Here is a 20,317-nt window from a genome sequence, read left to right on the forward strand (position 1 = left end):
CTGAGCATATCAAACACCAGCCTCCGTGAATGTTTATTAATGAGATCTTGGAGCGGTTTGAAATTGGATGTACCAAAGGCTTGTGTACTCTAGTGAGCAGCTGTCTCTGGTGGTGAACTAATCTGATGAGAGCAAAAATTGTGTTAGAATCTTTACAATCCGAAATCCGAATCTTCTACCAGCATCAAGAGAGCTTTATTGTAACCCAAAGTTTTGTACTGCAGAGGAGTGACATTTAAAATTTTGGAATAACAATCCTGTAAATGGCTCAGAAGGAGGGGTAAAAGAAAAAGATGTGAAATGGAAGATTGGAAACAGCAGATAAAATAATTTAAAGCCCTTTGACATCCATGAGAGATTATAAAGACATCCTGAATGTACAATGGGGGTATGCAAAAGGTGCTGGAAGGAACTTCCACCAGACTTCCCTTTAATGCCTCTGCAGAATAACAATGAAGTAATTCTTTACAGAATGCCTCTTTCCTGAGTTTCTTCAGCTGACTCAGCCAAAGGTTTTAGGAACAGATTGGTTCCCATGGGCAGAAATGCCAAATATATCTCTGTTTGGATATAATATGTTGAATGGGGGACAAAAGGCTTTGGACTGTGCTGTGCATACCTGCTACTGCAGACAGTGGTCAGTGTTTCGATCCTGTGTTCCTTGTTACCAGGACAAGAGAAAATTGTGTGTCTATATTGTTTATTTACTCATACTTACTGTGAGTTGCCTTTTATTCTTTAAAAAGGAAAAGTTGTTCACAAAGCACAATAGTTTGAAAAAGTGTATGTACTGTGTAAATACAGTCCCTGAGTAGTGTGATAGTAGTCACCTATAGAGGTGTAGATTTTGCTTTGTTCATTGCTGCTAGTTTGCTTTTCTTGGTTAAAGAAGGCATTATGAGGTAGTTCAGGACAGTGAAACGATTTCTTTTCCACAGCATGCTTGTTTTGTAAGTGGCTCATCTGTAAAATAGCATAACGCCTTACCTGCTTTTGAAAAGTATTTTGAAAGCACAGTGTAATTTTCAGGAATTTATTTATTGTGTCCCAATAGAGGTACCTTCCTCATCTTCTGTCATGTAGATCTTAATTTCGTCACCACTTTCCTCTCTTTCGAGTGCTTTGAAAGACCTCAAACATTCACTTTCTTTTGGCTCACCTTACACGTTCATTGGATACATTGAAATTGGTTCAGGAGAATGATTCAAAATGTGCTTTTGCATTCTACCTAAGCGCTTTGAGTTGGATCTTAAGGACATTGAGTGCACAATGAGCTTCCTGGGAATTTGTTTAATTCCATTCCACTATGTTATTATGTTGCTAATATGTTTCCATTTTTTTTATAAACAAACAGGATCAGGTAATGATGGTGGAGCTCTCTCACATACTGTTTTGTATCCCTGTTTCTCAGGGCGTCTATCTTTTGGGCAGATATTCAGCCTGTTAGAAACAGATGTAAATCCATTGGCTTCAGTGAGGCTGGCCCTTCCTACACTGGCTGAAAACCTGCTTTAGGCGCAGTATTGCCATTGCACAGGTACAAGAAGGTGCGGTATCAGGCACTACAGGCTGCAAGCTTAAAAAAAAAGTCTTTTAAGAACTGGGGAATGGTGAATTCTGTGCTCAAATCCCCTGGATTATGAGGTGAGGTTTAGTCTAAGCCTCAGAAGAGAATCTTAGATATTCTGTTGTCGTTTTAGAAGAACAGATGTTCACTGATAGACGGCCATTGTGAGATGCTGCAGACACTGTGTGCCTCTGGATTAAAAATATTTGTAATGACAACTGGAACTAGTAAAGATCTTTGTGCTAGTCACTGTGGTAATGCTAACTTGTATTGCCAGAGCATTTGAAAGTTGAGGTTTGAGCTCTGATCACGAAAAGTCAGATGCTGAATTGCGGTGCAGTCTGCAGACCCAAGAGCAGAATTTTGCCTTTAAGCTTTAAAAAAAAACTAGCTGGACGAATGGAGTCCTCCAGAATAATTTACTCTGTGATTGCATAGCGATGATATAACATATAAACTAATACCGAAAAATATGTTCCTGTAAATTATTTAGTCTTTTACTGGAATAGTGTAAAAGCATCACTGAGTACATCACGTACTTTAGAGAATTTGTGGTGTTCTTGTAGAAATCTAATGCTTTTCATTTTCTTTAAATATTTTCTGGAAAATAATTTGTGTCTGGACGCTTGGGGTTTACAGAGCAAGACTAGCATATACATAGCTCGTCTGGGAGGATGGCTCAAATGTGTCCTGTAAGAATCCTTGTACTCATTCTGCATGTGTTCTGCCAAGCAGGCTGCTGCTTCATTTCTATGCAGAGTTTTAAATCTTATTATATTTATGGTCTTCATTTGTCATCATTTCTCCCAAGCCAGGCTCCTATTAGTGACTTCACTGTTTCTGCCAGTTCCTTAGGTGGAGATGGCTTAAATGGGTGTAACCAAAATGAAAAATGTAGCTAAATTGGGTGATTCAGAGGAGGATGAGATAATGTGGCAACTGGCACTATTTTTAAGCATTCTTTGTTTTGTTCGTCTGACTCTGAATGTATCAGGCACCAAAGAAAATATAATGGTAGTTGTGGTCCAGTTTCTCTCATACGCAGTCAGGTTGTAAATCAAAAGGTCTGCGTTATGGAGCTCTGAAATAAATAAACACAGGCAAACTTAGAAATTATCACTCAAATGTATCTGAGTGACGAAAACAAAGCTCTTAGAAGAGACAGAAAGGAAGGAATATGGTGTCTTTGAAGTGTTTCTGTTATGCCTTCTTACTGTGCTTCTGCTTTCTCTACCCCTAGCTTTCTTTGGAAAGTACCTTAATGAATACAATGGTTCCTATGTGCCTCCTGGTTGGAAAGAATGGGTTGGATTGCTTAAAAACTCTCGATTTTACAACTACACACTCTGTAGAAATGGAGTGAAGGAGAAGCATGGATTTGACTATTCCAGGGTAGGTCCTATTGATTTATTTCTGTTTCTTTAACGTTGAAACATAACTGCAAGAAAGCTACACTTTATGGTTTCAGTCTAACTAAAGAATTCATTTCCTACTTCAAAGTTTCTATGTGTAACATTAGCTACAACCCAGTAAGCCTGCTGTGTGGACTTTTCGTTATCTTCCATTCTGGGAGGGTCGTGTTACTGAAAACATTGTTAGCAGCAATGGAAACAAACAGAACATCCTGAGACTGTATTATGAGCTGAAGATGTGAAAATGGATTTAAATGCTGCATGATAACTATTTCTGCGTTTTGTATTTTAATTATTGCGTGCTGAGTCTGATTGTCATCTATTCCCCTGGTATAGAACTGACTCCCGTGGAGTTACACAAGCATAAATGAGATAAGAATCCAGTTCCCTCCAGCTAGACTCATCTTTTTATGTTAGTTTAAGGAGCCAGTTTCACAGTCATAATATGATGGAGAATTCATAATATCTTGGTATATCTTATGATAATTCTGAATGAGTGAGGAATTTAGTTATTACATTTATATCTCTGTGCATTGTTATGGGCTCATATGTTTCCTAATATCCTTGCAAGGATGTTATACCCTGGCCAGACTTAGTAGAATGCTTGATAATCATTATCAAATGCAGTATAATTGCTTCCTTGTCTAGCACATGGTACAGCTCAAACAGTTACCTGTTTGCAGTCAGGAATATGTTTATTTCAGCCAAAAACGTTACCTTTCCAAAGGAACCAGCCTAAAATGGCCTGAATTATCTCTGAGGTATGATGATAAATAAATCTATCCATAAACTGACTCACTCTGGAGTGATACTAATTTGTAAGGTGTGTTTGCTTAACAGGGCTTCCGTTTGCTTTCTCTTATTGAGCACAAATCCTGCCTCCATATTTGTATTTCATGAGCAATGTGTTCACAGATTTTAAGAGGTTGATGTCTGTGTGATTTCCCGCTCCCCCTCCCTATTTGCCGTTTTTAATTGAATGTACTTTGTGTGGAAATATAAAACTTAACAGGCTTCTAGGGTTTCCTTTCCTATCACCAGCTGCTAAGGGGAAGGGGTGACTGATGTACAGAATTATTTGTCTTTTATTTCCTTTCTGATCTATGAAGAATGAGAGAGATAATCTCTACAGACACCTACCAAAAGTGTTATGAATGAAATATATCTTACGTGGAGCAATGTCAGGCAAGTGATTTCACAGGGCACTGTTCCTCATGGTACCAAGGAGCCAACAAGGAACTTGACGTTCCTGTATCCTCAGCTCTGTTTTGTGTGTGCAATACTTGAAAATGTTTAGGTTTTCGTTTGGTTTACTTTTTCTTACCAAGTTTGGTAATAAATTTTTTAAAAGTCTGTTGAAAAGATAAATGTTTTTATAATCTTCATATTCTTGCAAAATACACATCTGTGGTAATAAACAGTTGGCAGTGTGCAGAGCAACAGCACTTGTTGATGTTACCACTGAAGGTCAAGTGAACAAACTGAAATACAAGACTGCTTCTTTCTTTCTGACATTTTTTGTTGCTGGAAACTTAGTTTTCCAGCAATGAACAGTATAATAGATTACTTTTTAGCCCTATCTACTTGACATAGTTAATTTTGTGACAGTGGAAAACTAGAAAAAGACCATTCCTGATTCTGTCCTCCAAAGCGACCGCTAAGCACTTATCCCCTGAAAATCAAATCTTTGCAAATTTTTGCAGAGTTTTTTAACAGAAGATATTCTACTTTGATTTTTCTTTTTCAGTTTCTATCAGCTTTTTTTGATTAATTTTTAGTTTTGTATGCATTTGTATGGTCTACTACAACTTCTGCTATTTGGAGCTTTTAAAAAAAAAAAAAATCAGTTAAAGGAAATGTTTCTGTTTGGTCTTTTGGCCCGGTGAACACTAGTTTTGCAGTGTTGAATTTGAATGATTTTCACTTTGACCAGGTGAAAACCTTCGTCTTCAAAATGGAGTTTGAAAACTATGCTCTTGTAATGGCTAAATCAAAGATGAGTTACACACTCAAGAAAGTGACCGACCAGCTTAAAGAGCAGGCACATTTTAGATAAACGTCAGTGCATTTTTGAGAGCACGCCAGTATTCTCTCGCAGCCGTGAGCATGGTCTCAGGTATTGAAAGTATGTTCAGAAGGCAGTTTAGCTTTGGTCTGGCTTATTGTACATTCTCCCTTTGCCTGCATATGCTTATGAGTGGAGGTCCTTTGGTTAACTTGGGTGGAATTATGTCTATTTACACCTGCTTTCATGAGTGAAAATACCGTATCAGTGACAATCATAATCATGACAGTTTCAGAACAGACATGCCTCATTGGGACTAATGAGTGAAATTGTAAATGGAGCCTTTGCCAGCCTTGTTCTGGGATATATTGGAAATAACTTGGAGCAAGTAAATGCAGTCAATGAAAAAGGCTTCCTTTGGTGGATGATAAGCTGACTTCTCAGATCAAGGACTTTGGCAGTGGTAAAGAGGAGCAAGTGTCTGAGCCATGGACAGAAAGCTGTACTTACAAGGAGATGCAATCCAGTATGCACCACACCTTGTACTTGCTCAGTTGGCCAGAGGCAGATGTGACATGACAGTTGTTATTTTGTTCTTTAATGGTGCAGTTTCATGCCCTACTTCTGTTTGAGAGGTATTTATATTTGCAGTGTTTCCTGTGGTGCAGCCTAAGAGACAGTGTGGCCTGTCCTTAAAAATACTGTCTCCAATCTGTGTAGCTCCAGTAGATATCAGCAGAATGATAATGATACTCCGCATAGAATGGAAAGTTCATATCTGCCAAAGGAGTTTTTCTAAATTCTCAGCAATTTATTTGATAGAGCTATGTCTCTATGAGATTGTCGCTGTGTCTGTAGTACTGAGTGACATTTTTGGTCCAATTAGTCCAGCATCTTCTAGCTTTAGTGACTTCTGGTTCAGAAGAAGGATAAGAAAAATGAACATCAAGCCATCTGGATTTTCAAAGCACTTTTATGATGTAAGGTTGGACTACACCTTGAAGATAGCAACACCAAAAAAACCCCCAAAAAATTGACTTGTATTTTTCTATTTTTTATTAATACCTGGTCATTGTATTTAGTGTTGTGATCTTCGTAATGTAATTACACACTCTGGGAAGAAAGAGTCCTATTTGGTATTCGTTAATGTCGTTCTTTTCTGAGAGGAAACAAAAAACCCAAAAAAAATTGACTTGTATTTTTCTGTTTTTTTATTAATACCTGGTCATTGTATTTAGTGTTGTGATCTTCGTAATGTAATTACACACTCTGGGAAGAAAGAGTCCTATTTGGTATTCGTTAATGTCGTTCTTTTCTGAGAGGAAACTGTTGCTTTTCATGTTTCTAAGCAGTGAAGCAAGAATGATTTGCATTTAGTTTTTGAAGTTTTAACATCTGTAACTCACTCCCTCCCCCTCCCATTCTGAGTGAAGTAGCTTCTTTTTTCCTGTTTCTTACGATACCTCGGACCTCCCCTTCCCATCTCACCCCCTAACTGGAAATTACTTTTCAAGCGTCTCATTATACTTTTACTTCTGCTTGCAGGATTATCTAACTGATCTGATTACCAATGACAGTATTACCTTCTTCAGAATCTCAAAGAAGATGTATCCTCACAGGCCAGTACTGATGGTTATAAGCCATGCTGCACCTCACGGCCCTGAAGATTCAGCCCCTCACTACTCACATCTCTTTCCTAATGCCTCACAACACATGTAAGGAAAAATAAAACCCTTTCATTTCCAGGTGCGGGAGTATAGAAGCTCTGGGTACCCCTGGGGAAGCGATGTTTGTTTTATAGTACTCTTGGCATAAGTTTGTCACAAGTATATGAGAGTTTTGAGATTTATTTTTTTTTTAACCTCTTCAGCCTAGTACAAGTATCTTGAGAATGGCTGCTGCATCTAGAACTCAGAGTTGTAGCTGAAATAAATGGAAGGATTCACATTGAATTTATTGGGCATTGTTACAACCTATCTGTGAGGAATGTTCATTTCTAGAAGGGGGATCAAAATTTGGTTCTTGGGCTGTATTCTCTTCAGGGAGAGAAACTCTTATCTCCATGTCCTTATACATAAGCTATATTATTTTATGGGTATTACCAAACATCACATAGTATGCAATACTTATTACTCTTGCTTCATATATGGAAAGAAAGGAAATACAGGCCTGTAGCACCAAATTAGACAAGCTATTTCTGAATGAGCTGGTATGTCTGTACGTGACCCAATACAATGTCTTGAACGGGTCCCAAAAGCAGTTTCACCCAGTTACTGAGTTATCACATTCATAAGCTCCATGATGAGGTGGTTCATGTGTATAGCACAGAGATATTGTACAGCTACAGCTCTGTAATGCTCCGGTACAGGCATCTCCTCCCATGCTGATAAAATGAATGGTTCTCCCATATCGCCTTTTGGCACAACTGAAAACATTCCAATATTTTTTCTAATTACTGGCCTCATGCCCTCATTGATGTTCAACATTTGTAACTTTCTTCCTATGTGCCTTTTTTTTTTTTTTGGGGGGAATTCTGTTTCATTTTGGATTTGTGAAGGAACTGAGAACTGATGGAAATAATAATCAGTTGGCAGCTGAAGTTGCTCAGGACTAGTCCAAAGTTCAGTGAAACCCATTTGAGCTTTTTCACTAAAATAGAATCTGAGAGAAAAAGCTTCCTATGTTCTATTGTCTAGGTGTTGCATAACTTAAATTATAGATTTCATTTTGTGCTGTGCTACCAAAGAGAGTCTGTGTCCTAGATCTGCAGCAGTGCAGTACTTTGTGTTTGTTTGCCATCTTATTTATTTTCTTTGAAATGAAAATTACAGAAATGCCAAATGAGCAACTTCTGCTATAGCTTATACCCAGTATTGACCTCAGTCTTATTAGAAGTTCTTTTGGAAGACGTTTGTATGTCAGAGATGATAATCATTTATCAAGCAACATTCTCTGGCAATATAATTATGGTGATCGAATGAAAAAGAGCAGAAGGATTTGAAGGAGGTCAGCAATGAGAGATATAAACTACATTTATTTTTCTTTTGCTCATAGTTTAGCTTTTATTTTTCAAACAAATTAGGTTTGTCTTCCTGATTATGAAGTAGTTTCACAAAACTGTTTTTAATTGTAGGTGACTTTTCTTACAGTGGCAGCAATTGTGCAGAAGGTGTCACTTCATGGAGACAAGTTTTGTTTGTAAAGAAAGGAATTATCTTAGTAGATTAAGGAACTGGATTTTTCTTTTAGATATGAACAAAAATAGGATTTTATGTACATCTTGTGCAAAGAAACTGCCAGTCTTATTCTAAACAATTTTCACAGCACTACATAGTAATAATCTGTAAGGATTTTCATTGGCCTGGGTTTAAGGTTAAATGTAAAAATGCAGAACATGCATGATTCCCTCACTGTATGTACAAATTCCATTTTTTCCCTTGTTCCCACATTTCCAGGGAATCCCTCAGCGACAGATAAATCTGTCAATGATAATGGGGTGTAGGTAGTTCTCACTGGTTTGTTGTCATGGGGATATGGTATGGGAGGATCAGAACACAGGCAGACACTTCCTGTGACTTGCCCTAAAGCAGTAAGCGATACCCTGAACAAAGTCCGTGCCTAGTCCCGGAGTCAGAAGGCAGTACACCACGTGGTGTGTGTCTGTACCTCTCCTTGCAGCAGTGCTGACAAAGTTGGCAAGCGGATTCTTGAGCTATATCCACAAAGCAAAGTGGAGGTGTGACTGTAACGCTTGCACTGGTTGACGTACATACTGCATTGCATAGCACTGCTAATAATAGCTAACAGTTAGTGGTGTGGATTTTAGTGCTCTGACAGTCAGAGTACTTCTTTGCTGGGGAACTCCGGCATGTCCTTCTGTTGCTAATTTATGCTGTTGTTCTCTTGCTTCTGTTATTACATAGAGTAGCTGGTATGGCTGTTCCCCCCTATACCGCAGTCTCTCTCCATCTCATTCTGTAGAGCTCCTTTAGGTGTGCAGCTGCAGTCTTTTCTTGTTTGATAATTACTCACATCAACCAGAATTCGCATAGCAAATCTGTAGGCTACATGGCTGGTTTTCCTTTGTCACTGCCTGTACCGATAGCTGCAGAGGATGCAACAGCTGGGCAGTGGAGCAGTGATCAGAAATGTTTCTGTAGAGGGCATGTTTTACCACCCATCTTTTCCAAGGTCAAACGCAATCAGACTAGGACTTAGCTTCTGAGTACTTTTGAAGAAGTAGTTTTAACCAACTTCTAGGAATGTTGTATTTGTGTATTTTTCCCATAAGACAGACCAATCTGTTAAGTGTAAGAGGGTTACATTTGTAGTAATCAAAGAAAATCATGGGCTTTGGTTGGATTAAACAGCAGGAGGTTTCAAATCAGCCAGGAAATCACAAAGTAAGCCGAAAAGGACTTTGCCAAGCATTTTTGATTCATTCTGGGCGTCACATAGCAACAGTTTCCATAACTGTCAGCATTTTCAAAGGAGCAATGTCATTATTTCAGCCACAATAACATTCTGAAATTCAAGAGGCTATTAACAATACAGCAAAAAAAAGCCCTTTCCTCCCTATATGAAGAAGCCTCCATTTGCTGCCTACGCACATTTTTCAGATAGCATCTAGCAGAGGCTTTCGGCATAAAACATTTCACTGTCAGATTATTAATTTCATATTTATATTAACATTCTTAAGACTTACCTGTCGTATTCAAAGATACACTAGATACAGTATTTCGAGGAAAAGTTTCAACATATTACTATTGTTTATCTTAATAACTTACCCTGCTGCTCTGCTGCTTACACAAAAACAAGAGTAGATATTTGCCAAATAGGAGCTCAATTTATCAGGAAATTGTTGGGAAGAAGAAAATAACTGAATATCTGCTATTTTTTCCTGTGTTACTGTGTCACCCTCTTGGCTTGCACATTTGCATAGACTGAGTTTATGGCTTCGAATGAAAAAAAGAAACCTCAACAAATCGCTTAGGGAAAGTAATTTTTAATGTTTTAGATTCTGCAGCTGGTGTGTTTGAGCCAGAATATGAAGAAATTGGCAAAGATGTTTCTTAATCTTAAGTAATAACAAACTTTGTAGGAAGAGGTACAGTAGGTAAAAATAATATTTCTTGCAACTGTAAGCTACAAGATAGCTTTCTGGTGAGTTGGCAATGCAGAGAGTCAACATTATGATAATGATATATCAAAAATCTTTTGTTTAGATACAGCTAACCTCGAGCAATAAAATTATGCATAGAAAAGTGATCTCTGAAACTGCCAACAACATGAAATTACGATCAATCAGTGATATTTCTCCTCATCACTGTAAGGATGTTACAGGATCATGAGAACTCCGAGAGATTCCAGGAGGACATTGAGTCCAGCTCTTGGGATTTTGCAGGGACTTAAAGTTTCTGATGACCACAAAGGAGTTGGTGGCTGGAAAGTGTCTGCAAAATACAGTCCTATTTCCCCTCACCCCTGCTTTTCTTGGCAGGTCTTTAAAATCCGGCTATGTATCCACTTCTTCTTGCCATGAGCTCACATGCAGTTTGATACCACCAGGTAGGGTGCCTGTGCTCCTCTGGGTACATGAGTGTGAAAGTCTTAAAATAGCCAGTCATGTGGAATTCAAAAGAGCTGTTAAAGAACGTGGTAGAACCTTTTCAGCAAGTTCAACAGCTTGCACTAGCTATAATATTTGGCGCTAATGTGGGCAGAGTGAAAGCAAAGCAATTCCACGAGTAGGGACACTGTAGTACATGCTTCGTCCAGATCATACTTGTGGAGTTAGACTGCTGAGGCTAGTCTCTTGGTCTTGAAATGTATCCATGTTAGCCCGAAGACACTGCAAAATAAATGTATATTTACTCTTTTACTAGATTCTATTCCCCACCGACTTGTTTTCATTCTCCCATCTTTCATATAGAACATAAAAGTATAAGACTTTTCCAAAGTAAATCTAATATTTTCTTGTGTATCTCAGTGAGCTAGTCCTATAGTGTTGATCAAATAGAAATTGTTGGTATATGTTACTGTGCCTTTCTTCTACACTGCTAAAGCATTCTGGTTTTCTCTCTCTTCCTTAGCACTCCCAGTTATAACTATGCTCCGAACCCGGACAAGCACTGGATAATGAGGTACACAGGTCCCATGAAACCCATACACATGGAGTTCACTAACATGCTACAGCGAAAGCGCCTTCAAACGCTCATGTCTGTGGACGACTCCATGGAGATGGTAAGTCACTTTTTTTTTTTTTCACTAAACAGGTGCTCGTTTCTTGAGTTAAGCTCCAAGCTGTGCTGTATTTGAAGAAAAGGGGGAAGGAAGGAGGACTGCATCAGATTTTTAGTAGTGTGTAATCCTTTCACCTTTGAGGATTTTTGTCTCTCTCTTCACTGTTTGAGGATTATCATCTCCTAAAGATGGATACTGTGAGCTAGGTAGTGTAAGTGAGGTGACTTGCTGCCACAGAGCCCATGCTTATTCAGGGGAAGAGGGGGGGATCACCTAAAGAAATGTATAGGATAAATTCTAAAATGTATCGTCTGATAGTGAAATGTCATCCTACAACCTGTTGGAAATAACTAACTGTGGGCCTATTTTGATCCTGTAACACTGAGTTTCTGGGAGAAGAACAACAACAACAAACAGTGGTGCTACAGGAGTCCTAACTGGAATGAGCCCATGGTAATGCAGGCCCAGGGATGTTAAATGTTAGAACATTTTTTAATTAAGTCTGCATTATGTAACAATTAAATCTCTTATTGCAAGATGGGTGTCTTGAACAGAAACATCTGAATTAGCTAAAAGCTAGCCTGAAAAAGAATGTGTTTCCTTGTAAGAACACAGATTTTAAAATGTTGCAGTTTACTCCTTATCTCTTGGCATTCTTATTTTAAAAAAGGTAGAACATAAAATAAGAGGAGTCCTGTAAGGCAAAGATGAGATTATCTGGATGGCATTGCGTCAACTTGTTAGTAAGGGCTTATAATTACTGATTCAGGCAAGTATGATCTCTGCTTCATATTAATGAACCTGTTTAGATGGATCAGATACCAGCATTAGGGGAGATCAGCTATTTTACTACACTGTTTTGATTTTCTATTTAGTAAAATATTTTTACTTTGGGTGATTCACTTCAGGCAAGTTGGGTTGGTTTTTAGTTGTAAACACCAAGTTAGCTTGATCTTTTCTGCTGAATTATAGGCGTCCAACAGTCTTTCAAAATTTAAAAACAAACGAACAACCCCAAAAAGGAATACTGCCCCCTGCCCCAACCAGAACAACAACAGAGTTTGTTTTCTTTTGTGCTGATGTGTTCTGGATCTGAGTGGGGTACTGCTTTGCTGGTGCCCCACCACCTTTGTACCTTTGCAAGTGAAAATGTCACATAAAAATTGATCTTTGGTGCATTTTGCATAAAGATTCTCATGTAAATCCATAGAAGGAACCACAGAGTTAAAGCACATCTTAGTTCTCCATGTTAGTTCTCCAGCTAGAGTATGACTGAGTAATATTTATCTGGAAGAGATCTTGCAAATATTCTGCATAATGGGGACTCATTTGGCTGAAGGAGAGTTCACTGAGTGTTGCTTAAATAAGTGTGAGATTCAAAATGCTGTCATTTTATTAAAATTGTTTGCTGCAGGAAAAAGATAAAAGGTAAAGAGAAAATTTCAAAAATGCTTGTCACCTTGAAACTTTTATCTCTGTTACTGTATGTGTTTAGTACCATCTTGACAGCTCCCATGCAAAATACTGAACCCAAAGACTTTTCAAAATACGGCGTCCTAATGTGTTTACCTTAAAACAGGCAACAGAAGTTTGCCTTGTAATAGCCACAATATTGAGTGAAATTATTATGTTGTTATGGATTATTTAGAATGGTTCATTGTGATAACTCGGTGCCATCCTTAACTGTTGTTCTTTATATTTATATTGCACATAGGCAGAAAATTATACCCTATATTCTACATATAGTACTACTCAGTGGAATTAATTTTGTATTTGTTTTGCTTTTTTTTTTCGCTCAGTGGAATGAATTTTGTATTTGTTTTGCCTTTTTTTTTTTCAGATTTACAATATGTTGGTTGAAACAGGTGAACTGGACAACACATATATAATATACACAGCAGACCATGGTTATCATATCGGGCAGTTCGGGCTCGTGAAAGGAAAGTCCATGCCATATGAGTTTGATATCAGAGTTCCTTTCTACATCCGAGGCCCAAATGTGGAGGCTGGGTCCTTGTAAGTTCTTGGCTATCGTGTGTGTATGTTTATGTAGTGACCAGGAAAGTCCTTTATGCTCACATCTCTAGTCGTATTGACCTGGCCTCCAAACAGAGGCACTAAGTTCTCCCATCCTGACTGACTTCCTGCTCATGTTTGGCAGAAAAATATGTCTATTCAGCCAGCAGAACTGAGAGCATGTGCTGGTGGTCAAGGTTTTATGGCATTGCCTTTTTGCTTGCATAGGTGTGCAGCACAAGCCACCGCACTTTTGTGCATGTAGTTGGAAAAGCCACCTTGAAATATGTCCAATTCTAGGACATGCTTATTTGCCTCCTTTAGAGGAGTGCAAGTAATACACATAATTATCAAATTTTCAAGGTAAAAAGTATATTGTCTAAAGTATATTGTTAACTTTAAGCAGTCTGTGCTTAAACCACGACAAATGTTCACTGACAGAGTAGATAATTATTGCTGGACATGAAATCACTTAGTGGAGTCACCTGTTCCAGTTTGTGCAGAAGAATGTATGTAATAGTTTATGTATTGTCATCCACAAAGATCCTTTTTGGCTCATCATTTGAGATTACATGGTTAGGGCTGTTTGTCAGAGGCATGCAAGCATGCAGAATATGACTGTTAATTAAAATGGTAGCTTTGATCAGCTAAGAAATTATGTAAATACACTTTCTAAGCAATTATTTAAATAGCAAATATTTGCACTTAAGTAATGATTTTGGACAGAGTGCCGTAATTTCCTGCCTTTTATTTATATCAGTGTGCATGTTTTAGCATAATTAACACACACAAAGTCTTCCACACACAATTTTTTTCTCTCCGTACCACAGAGAAACAGCTCTAGTGTGTAATATGGTAGCAAATAATTATAAAATGTTTAATTCCATTTGCTGGTGAAATTAACTGATTCATATTACCAGTAGGCAGAAAAAATGTTAAATTCTGTAGATATATTGCACTATGTGTCTAATTTATTTATGCATGTGAGATAATGTTATTTCTGTAAAGAGCAGGGGAGGGATTCCTCAAGTGGAATTAAACATATTACCTCCGCACTGAAAGAAGTTTGTCTGCAGGAGCACTGAATTTCAAGTGAGCTGGATTAGCCTTCTAATAACATGCTCTCCTGCACTTCAGCTGCAGTGTTTGTCTTACCAGAGAGGCAATGCTAGCATGGCCCAAGTGGACTGAGCTAGTTTTTCTGCAACAGGCAATGCTGGAGACCAGCGACCTCATGTCTGCTCTAGTTCAAGGATCTTTACACCCAGACGTGTAAAAGCTGTGAATCCTTCCCACTGATTTTTTTTTTTTTAGCGGCTTCTGAAGATCAAAAAATATTTCTATTAGAATCAGAGGAGTCAGCCTGACAGAGTCTAACAGAACAGAACCCATCACAACACAACAAATTAGAATGGGATAAAATACTTCAGAGGGGAAATATATTAGACAATAAATTGATCCTCCCTTTCAGCATGATTTTCTTTAAATGGTAGAACTTCAATCATCTGTGTTTTCTGTGAACCTTATGTTTTTTACTGCAGAGTAGTTGTCATGACTCCCTTTTGATAGCAGCGAAGATTTAATAGCAGTCACTGTAGCAAGTCGTTACTAGGCTCTCATTTCTATTACCAAATATGCTACACCACAATTATTAGTAATTAAAATCAAATTAGGTACATCAATTTAATTCATCATCCATGCTCTTGTCAGTGCCTGTCTGCCTCGCTCGCTCAAAAATGTAGTAATTTTTAAATGGTGTCTCATTAATTAGTGTGAATTTAGCAGCTTGCTGCTGTCCTGTATTTGGAGCTAGAATGCTGCGCTGACATGTACGGCAGCCCATCTGGTCCTGTCCTTCCTTTGTGCCTGCAGACCATAGCACAGTCATTCTTTATGTTCTGTGCTGAAGAAGTCTGTCTGTATAGCAGTATGCTCACTTTTTTTTTCCCCCACTTTTAAGAAATTTAGTGCCTTCCTTGATTTTTTTTTTTTAAGACAATAAATAGTGCCCAGCTGATAAACAGCATGTGTGGATTTGTAATACTGTGAGAAACTACACAACACTGTCATACACATATTTGAAATAAGTTTGTGAGGTTCAACATAAACTGAAAACACTTCTGTGAAACCAGACCCATAGTGAAACCAAGTCTCATTATTAGAAATTTGGGCATTCATTCAGCTACTGAATGCCAGACTGTGCAAGTAGATGCTCTGATCCGTGAACTCACTCATATTTAACTGTGGCAGTTCAAGGGATTTGGGGACAGAAGCTGTCTGTACTCCTCTGGAGTTGATGCCAATGTTTTAACCAAATTTGAAGTCAATTTAAGTTCAAATATTGTCCTGTTAACTGTGGTGGCTGAGGAGCATATTCCACTACTCCGCTGAGTAACAAGGCATGGCTGTTTGCAAGTCTTTGCAGAATGGATAACTATGCCCTTGGGAAGACTGATATTATTTCAATTAAAGCTGTGCTTTTATTTTATCTTTTTTATTTTTTTTCCTCTCCAGAACTCCTTCCTCTGTGCTTTTTTCTTCCTGATCCCTTTCCTTTTTCTGTCTCACACTTCACATTAACAGCAACTTTTAGTTATTTACTGTAGTGTCTACCAATGTATTTCTCCTCATGTTGGCTTCAGAACGGGCTTGCTGTGATACGAGCTGAGGTACTTATTTCTGTGCCGTATTTTGAAACAGATAAAGCATGTGCTACCTGCCAAATCTACTTTTTAATAAAGTCATTGCCACGTTTGGCAGACCCTTTGATTCTATAAGACACCCAAGGAATTTTTACAAAGCTTTCTCATGTTTTGAAAGACTTTTGAACCCTCTTTTGTAATAATTAACTAACTTTGCCTTATGAACCACTTTGCTTTCTCAAAAAATGCTCTGTGCTAAAGTTTCAAATCTTCATATTAGTCCCTTTTGAGGTTATGGAATTTACCTGTATTTTACATTTTAATTCCCTTCATGGAAAGAAATTGGATTGTGTCCTCTTTTCTTCTTTACGGATGTCACAAAGTAAGCCTTCTCAGATCCCTGGTGTCTGGAAGAGCTGGAGTTGCTATCATTGCATAGACTTGAAAGCTGGTTCTCATGTATGTTTTTTCAGGAATCCTCACATTGTGTTGAATATTGATCTCGCACCTACAATTCTAGATATTGCTGGATTGGATATTCCATCTGATATGGACGGTAAATCCATCCTAAAGCTTCTGGATTCTGAGAGACCAGTGAACAGGTAAGAAATGGAAGTGTGCATGTGTTTGTACAGAAGACTGAGCAAGTGTTCAGCAACGTACAGCAAATTTGAAGGAAAATATAATAAAATTACTGTCTCTATGAGTACATCGTTCACTGGAAAATCTAAAAACCTATATGTCAATATGTGACTGAATTCAGTTATTTTATTTTTGTCAGGCTCATGTACTAGCTATATGGCATCTATGGCATCTGGATATACTAAACGTAATCTGTGTAGCAATGAGAGGGCTGCATGTGAAGGTCTTTAGCTATATGAGTTATAGATTTTAAATGTCTCCATGGCATGTAGAGTAATTGAGTTGAAAGTATAATTGAGTTGAAAGTGTTGGTTGTGTATCAGGCTGTAATAAAAAGACAGGCTAGCACTTAGAATTGCACTGTTATTTTTTGAGACTTTCTATCAATACTTTCATTGCAAAAAGACTGAGGAAGAGAATTAGACTAGATGCTTGCTAAAGAAAATCAGCAGCAACAGGGAAGAAGGAGATTTGCTTTAGGAGTAGTTGGGTGGAGGGAAGGGGGGGAAAGGAGCAGCTGCTTTAGAATAGGATAGTTTGGGAGTAGCATGCAGGTTAAGAGCCCAAACTGGAGTCAGGAAATCCTGATTTAATTTGTGATCCTTTGTGATCAAGGATTATTCAGTTAATCCCCTGTGCCTTAAACATGCTTATGTTGAACTAGTTGTACAGTGTAAATCTGTTGTGGATTTTGTCCTTGTAAGAACAAATTGTGATTTGCACTGGAGAGGCATATGTGCCTGCTTCATAAAGCTGGATGTCCCCTTGTGCAGCTCTCTGTAATGTTTCTCATCTGAATTGGGGGTGGGGAGAGAAAACTGGGGCGTGACTTGATTACTGGTTTTGTGGGAATTGCTTCTTCCTCTCCTCTTTTCCTCCTAGGTTCCATTTAAAGAAAAAGATGAAGGTGTGGAGAGACTCATTCCTAGTGGAAAGAGGGTAAGGAAAGTGTTAATCACAAGCCCAGTCTTTTTAAATAGAAGGATACTGAATAGCTAAAGCTAAAGCAGCACTCTACCGCAGACCTAAAGCCATTTAGCTGTGCCAGCGGGGACACGGCTGCAGTATGCCTAATGGCGATGACTGTGCGATAGGAGGGAGTGTGTGGCCTTTGCCTGCAGCCTGCATCAATGTGCTGCTGGCGTGGGGGAAGGGGAGTTGTACTTGGACTGAGAGATGGAAGTGCATTCCATTTTTCTTTCAGCTGCTGCCCCTCCCAGCTCTCCTGCTTGTATCATGGGAGCATGAATAACCTTTCTTCTCTGCATGTTCCTCTGCTGGCCGTTCCCTCTATGCCTCTGCTGTAATACGTAACGTGAGGCATGAAGGGTTTGCAAAGTGCAGCCCTGCAGACTGAGACGGATAGGGTCTCTTGATATTGACTGCTTTCCCTGCCTGCCAGTCAGACATGAAACATACTGCCTTGGTTTTGTACACTCCCTGAGAGCATCTATGAATACCTTGTGTTATCGGAGATGATGATAAGTGCTAGTTTCTACTGGACTATTAAGGTTTGGCCACCAGTGATGCTATGGACTTGGCAGATAACCTACTCCTCTGAGCCTTTTGAGCAAACTGTATGTATATCTTGGAATTAATGCATTTTTTTTTTCTTTTCCAGTAAACTGCTTCATAAGAGGGAGAATGAGAAGGTAGATGCCCAAGAAGAAAACTTCCTACCCAAATACCAGCGTGTGAAAGACCTCTGTCAGCGAGCTGAGTATCAAACAGCTTGTGAGCAGCTTGGCCAGGTAGGGCATTGTACCCCTGACTGAAAGCAAGCAGTTGCAGCTGGGCTAAGCTTAGCTACCTTAATAGTGACAGTGTCCTTCACCTTGTCGTCTGTGCCAGCTTATAAATCAAACAGCTCGTTCTGTGGCCTTTGCTCAAAACCATATTACAGCATTTATGAGATTGACTGTCAGTCAGGAAGTTGCTGATTCAGGTGCCTCTGTATTGATTCCTGACTACTGTTAAGAGAACTGTTTAGGCTGTTTTAACATTTTATTCCCCAAATAGAATGTGGTTTGGGATTCATTAGTGATAAAACACTCCAAGGAATCTAATAGATTGGCCTCCTCCAAATACATAAAGCTCCCTTTGCTTTGAATTCTTAATTTAACTCACTTGGTTGTTATTATTTGGAATTACATTAATAACGGAAAACTAACATCCTGTGAACTCAGTATATCCCTCATCTGAACAAAAATATACTGTGAAAGCACACATGCAATTATGTCTGCAGACGGTCTGTGTGTATATGGGCACAAAGCTCATTGATTGTGTGTCATTCCTCTTGTTGTTACATAACTGTTCTGGGCAGATATGGAAATGTTCACTTCTGATCCGAGTTATGTAGAAGAAATTTGGGAAAAAAAATTTAGTATCAATACGTGGTCTCAGCGCAGGAGAAGGTTCTACAAATTTACCAGAGCAGGGCAAAGGCATAGCAAAGCTATCTTCAGCAACTCCCCTCTTGCAGAGATTTCTCCGCTCTTGGGGGAATTCTCGTCCTCTGGAAGCATGGCAAAATTGACTCTGTGCCATTGCTTTCTCATCCAGGTACTGGTCAGAGTACCCCCTTCCGAGCACTGTAACGCATTCTGCCCGTGCACGTGTGGACAAAGGGTTGAAGGTAGATGGGTCCGCAAGCTGATGTGTCTGTTGTTAGACTGGTGTTACCTCATACCCTGGCAGCTCAGGGGGCTGTCAGAAAAAGTCAGTCTGTGGAATATAACCGTGCTTGCAGACATGATCTGAATGTCTTACCGAGGCTATAGTCAGGAATGGGCTACTCAGGCTACGGTAGTTCATTTTCTACTGTCGGAGGCCAGACTGCCTGCTTCTGGCTCTACTGATCATGTAGTTCAGCGCACCTGTGAAATGAGTCCATTGTTCCTTAGGTGTTTGGATCCAATTTATATGTATAAGCATTTTCCAGATGCTCTTTTCCTCCTGTGGCTGCTTTGTCAGATGTAGTATGCAGAGAGGTTATGACATCCTGTTCTTCCTAAAAATACTGAACTGCAGTAGTTGATCATCATCAGATGTCTTGAGCTGAAATTTTAGATGAGTAAGAACAGCCAGTGTTTTTTGAATTTGCAATGTTCTTTGAGAAACTGGGGAAAAAGTCATTGTTTCTGATACAATATCATCCAGAAAGTAGTTTGGGGAAATACAGCTTTTCTTTTTCCATCAGTATTTTCCCTTTGAGAGATGTTCCAACTTCTTTCTTTTGTCTTCATCTTCCCAATTATTTTGAACGTTATTGTAAGAACAGAGGGGAAAAGAGACTTTCCAAGTCCATGTTGTCACTGAAGCTGTCTCTGCGTAAGGTAACAGCCACATTCAGACTTTCTTACTCTTAATTATCACATGTCTCGGTTATGGAAGAAAGGGGGAAGGCTCAGTATTGTCTACACACATTCGCAGGCTTATGTTTTCTTCCATGGATAATAAAATATCTTTGACATCTGTAAGAAGTGGGCATAAAATGTCAACTCTGTACTCAGAATTGCCAATAAATTCCGAAGTGAAGGTGTGCTAATAAGAGATGCGTGTGCTGCGTCCTCATTGTCAGGAGACAGAGAGGAGAAGAGTTGTTTTGAGCAGTTCAGTCAGACGTAATTGGAAGTGATAGGATGAAATTGAGCAAAAAAGAAATTTAAGTTGGACATCAGGAAAAATTGCCTAACAATCAAGTCAATTAGAGTCTGGGAAGGGCTCTCAAGGGAGACTCAATCCATCTAACCCCTGCTCTAGAGAATATGTCCTAGTAGTCTGTCTAGAC

At 38.9% G+C, this 20,317-nt stretch overlaps 1 protein-coding gene across 2 annotated transcripts in view; it reads left to right on the forward strand.

The window, feature by feature from the left end:
* Nucleotides 1-20,317, forward strand: part of SULF2 (sulfatase 2) — a 59,394-nt gene that overhangs the window by 14,861 nt on the left and 24,216 nt on the right. For both annotated transcript variants that reach the window (XM_010082872.1, XM_010082874.1), the window contains exons 3-9: nucleotides 2,808-2,959; nucleotides 6,530-6,699; nucleotides 11,077-11,227; nucleotides 13,068-13,243; nucleotides 16,359-16,487; nucleotides 17,410-17,466; nucleotides 18,149-18,278. In XM_010082872.1, the coding sequence (XP_010081174.1) occupies nucleotides 2,808-2,959; nucleotides 6,530-6,699; nucleotides 11,077-11,227; nucleotides 13,068-13,243; nucleotides 16,359-16,487; nucleotides 17,410-17,466; nucleotides 18,149-18,278 (965 nt within the window). The remainder of the gene's footprint in view (nucleotides 1-2,807; nucleotides 2,960-6,529; nucleotides 6,700-11,076; nucleotides 11,228-13,067; nucleotides 13,244-16,358; nucleotides 16,488-17,409; nucleotides 17,467-18,148; nucleotides 18,279-20,317) is intronic.

Source organism: Pterocles gutturalis, unplaced genomic scaffold (genome assembly GCF_000699245.1).
Source record: "Pterocles gutturalis isolate BGI_N339 unplaced genomic scaffold, ASM69924v1 scaffold8120, whole genome shotgun sequence".
Classification (NCBI taxonomy): domain Eukaryota; kingdom Metazoa; phylum Chordata; class Aves; order Pterocliformes; family Pteroclidae; genus Pterocles; species Pterocles gutturalis.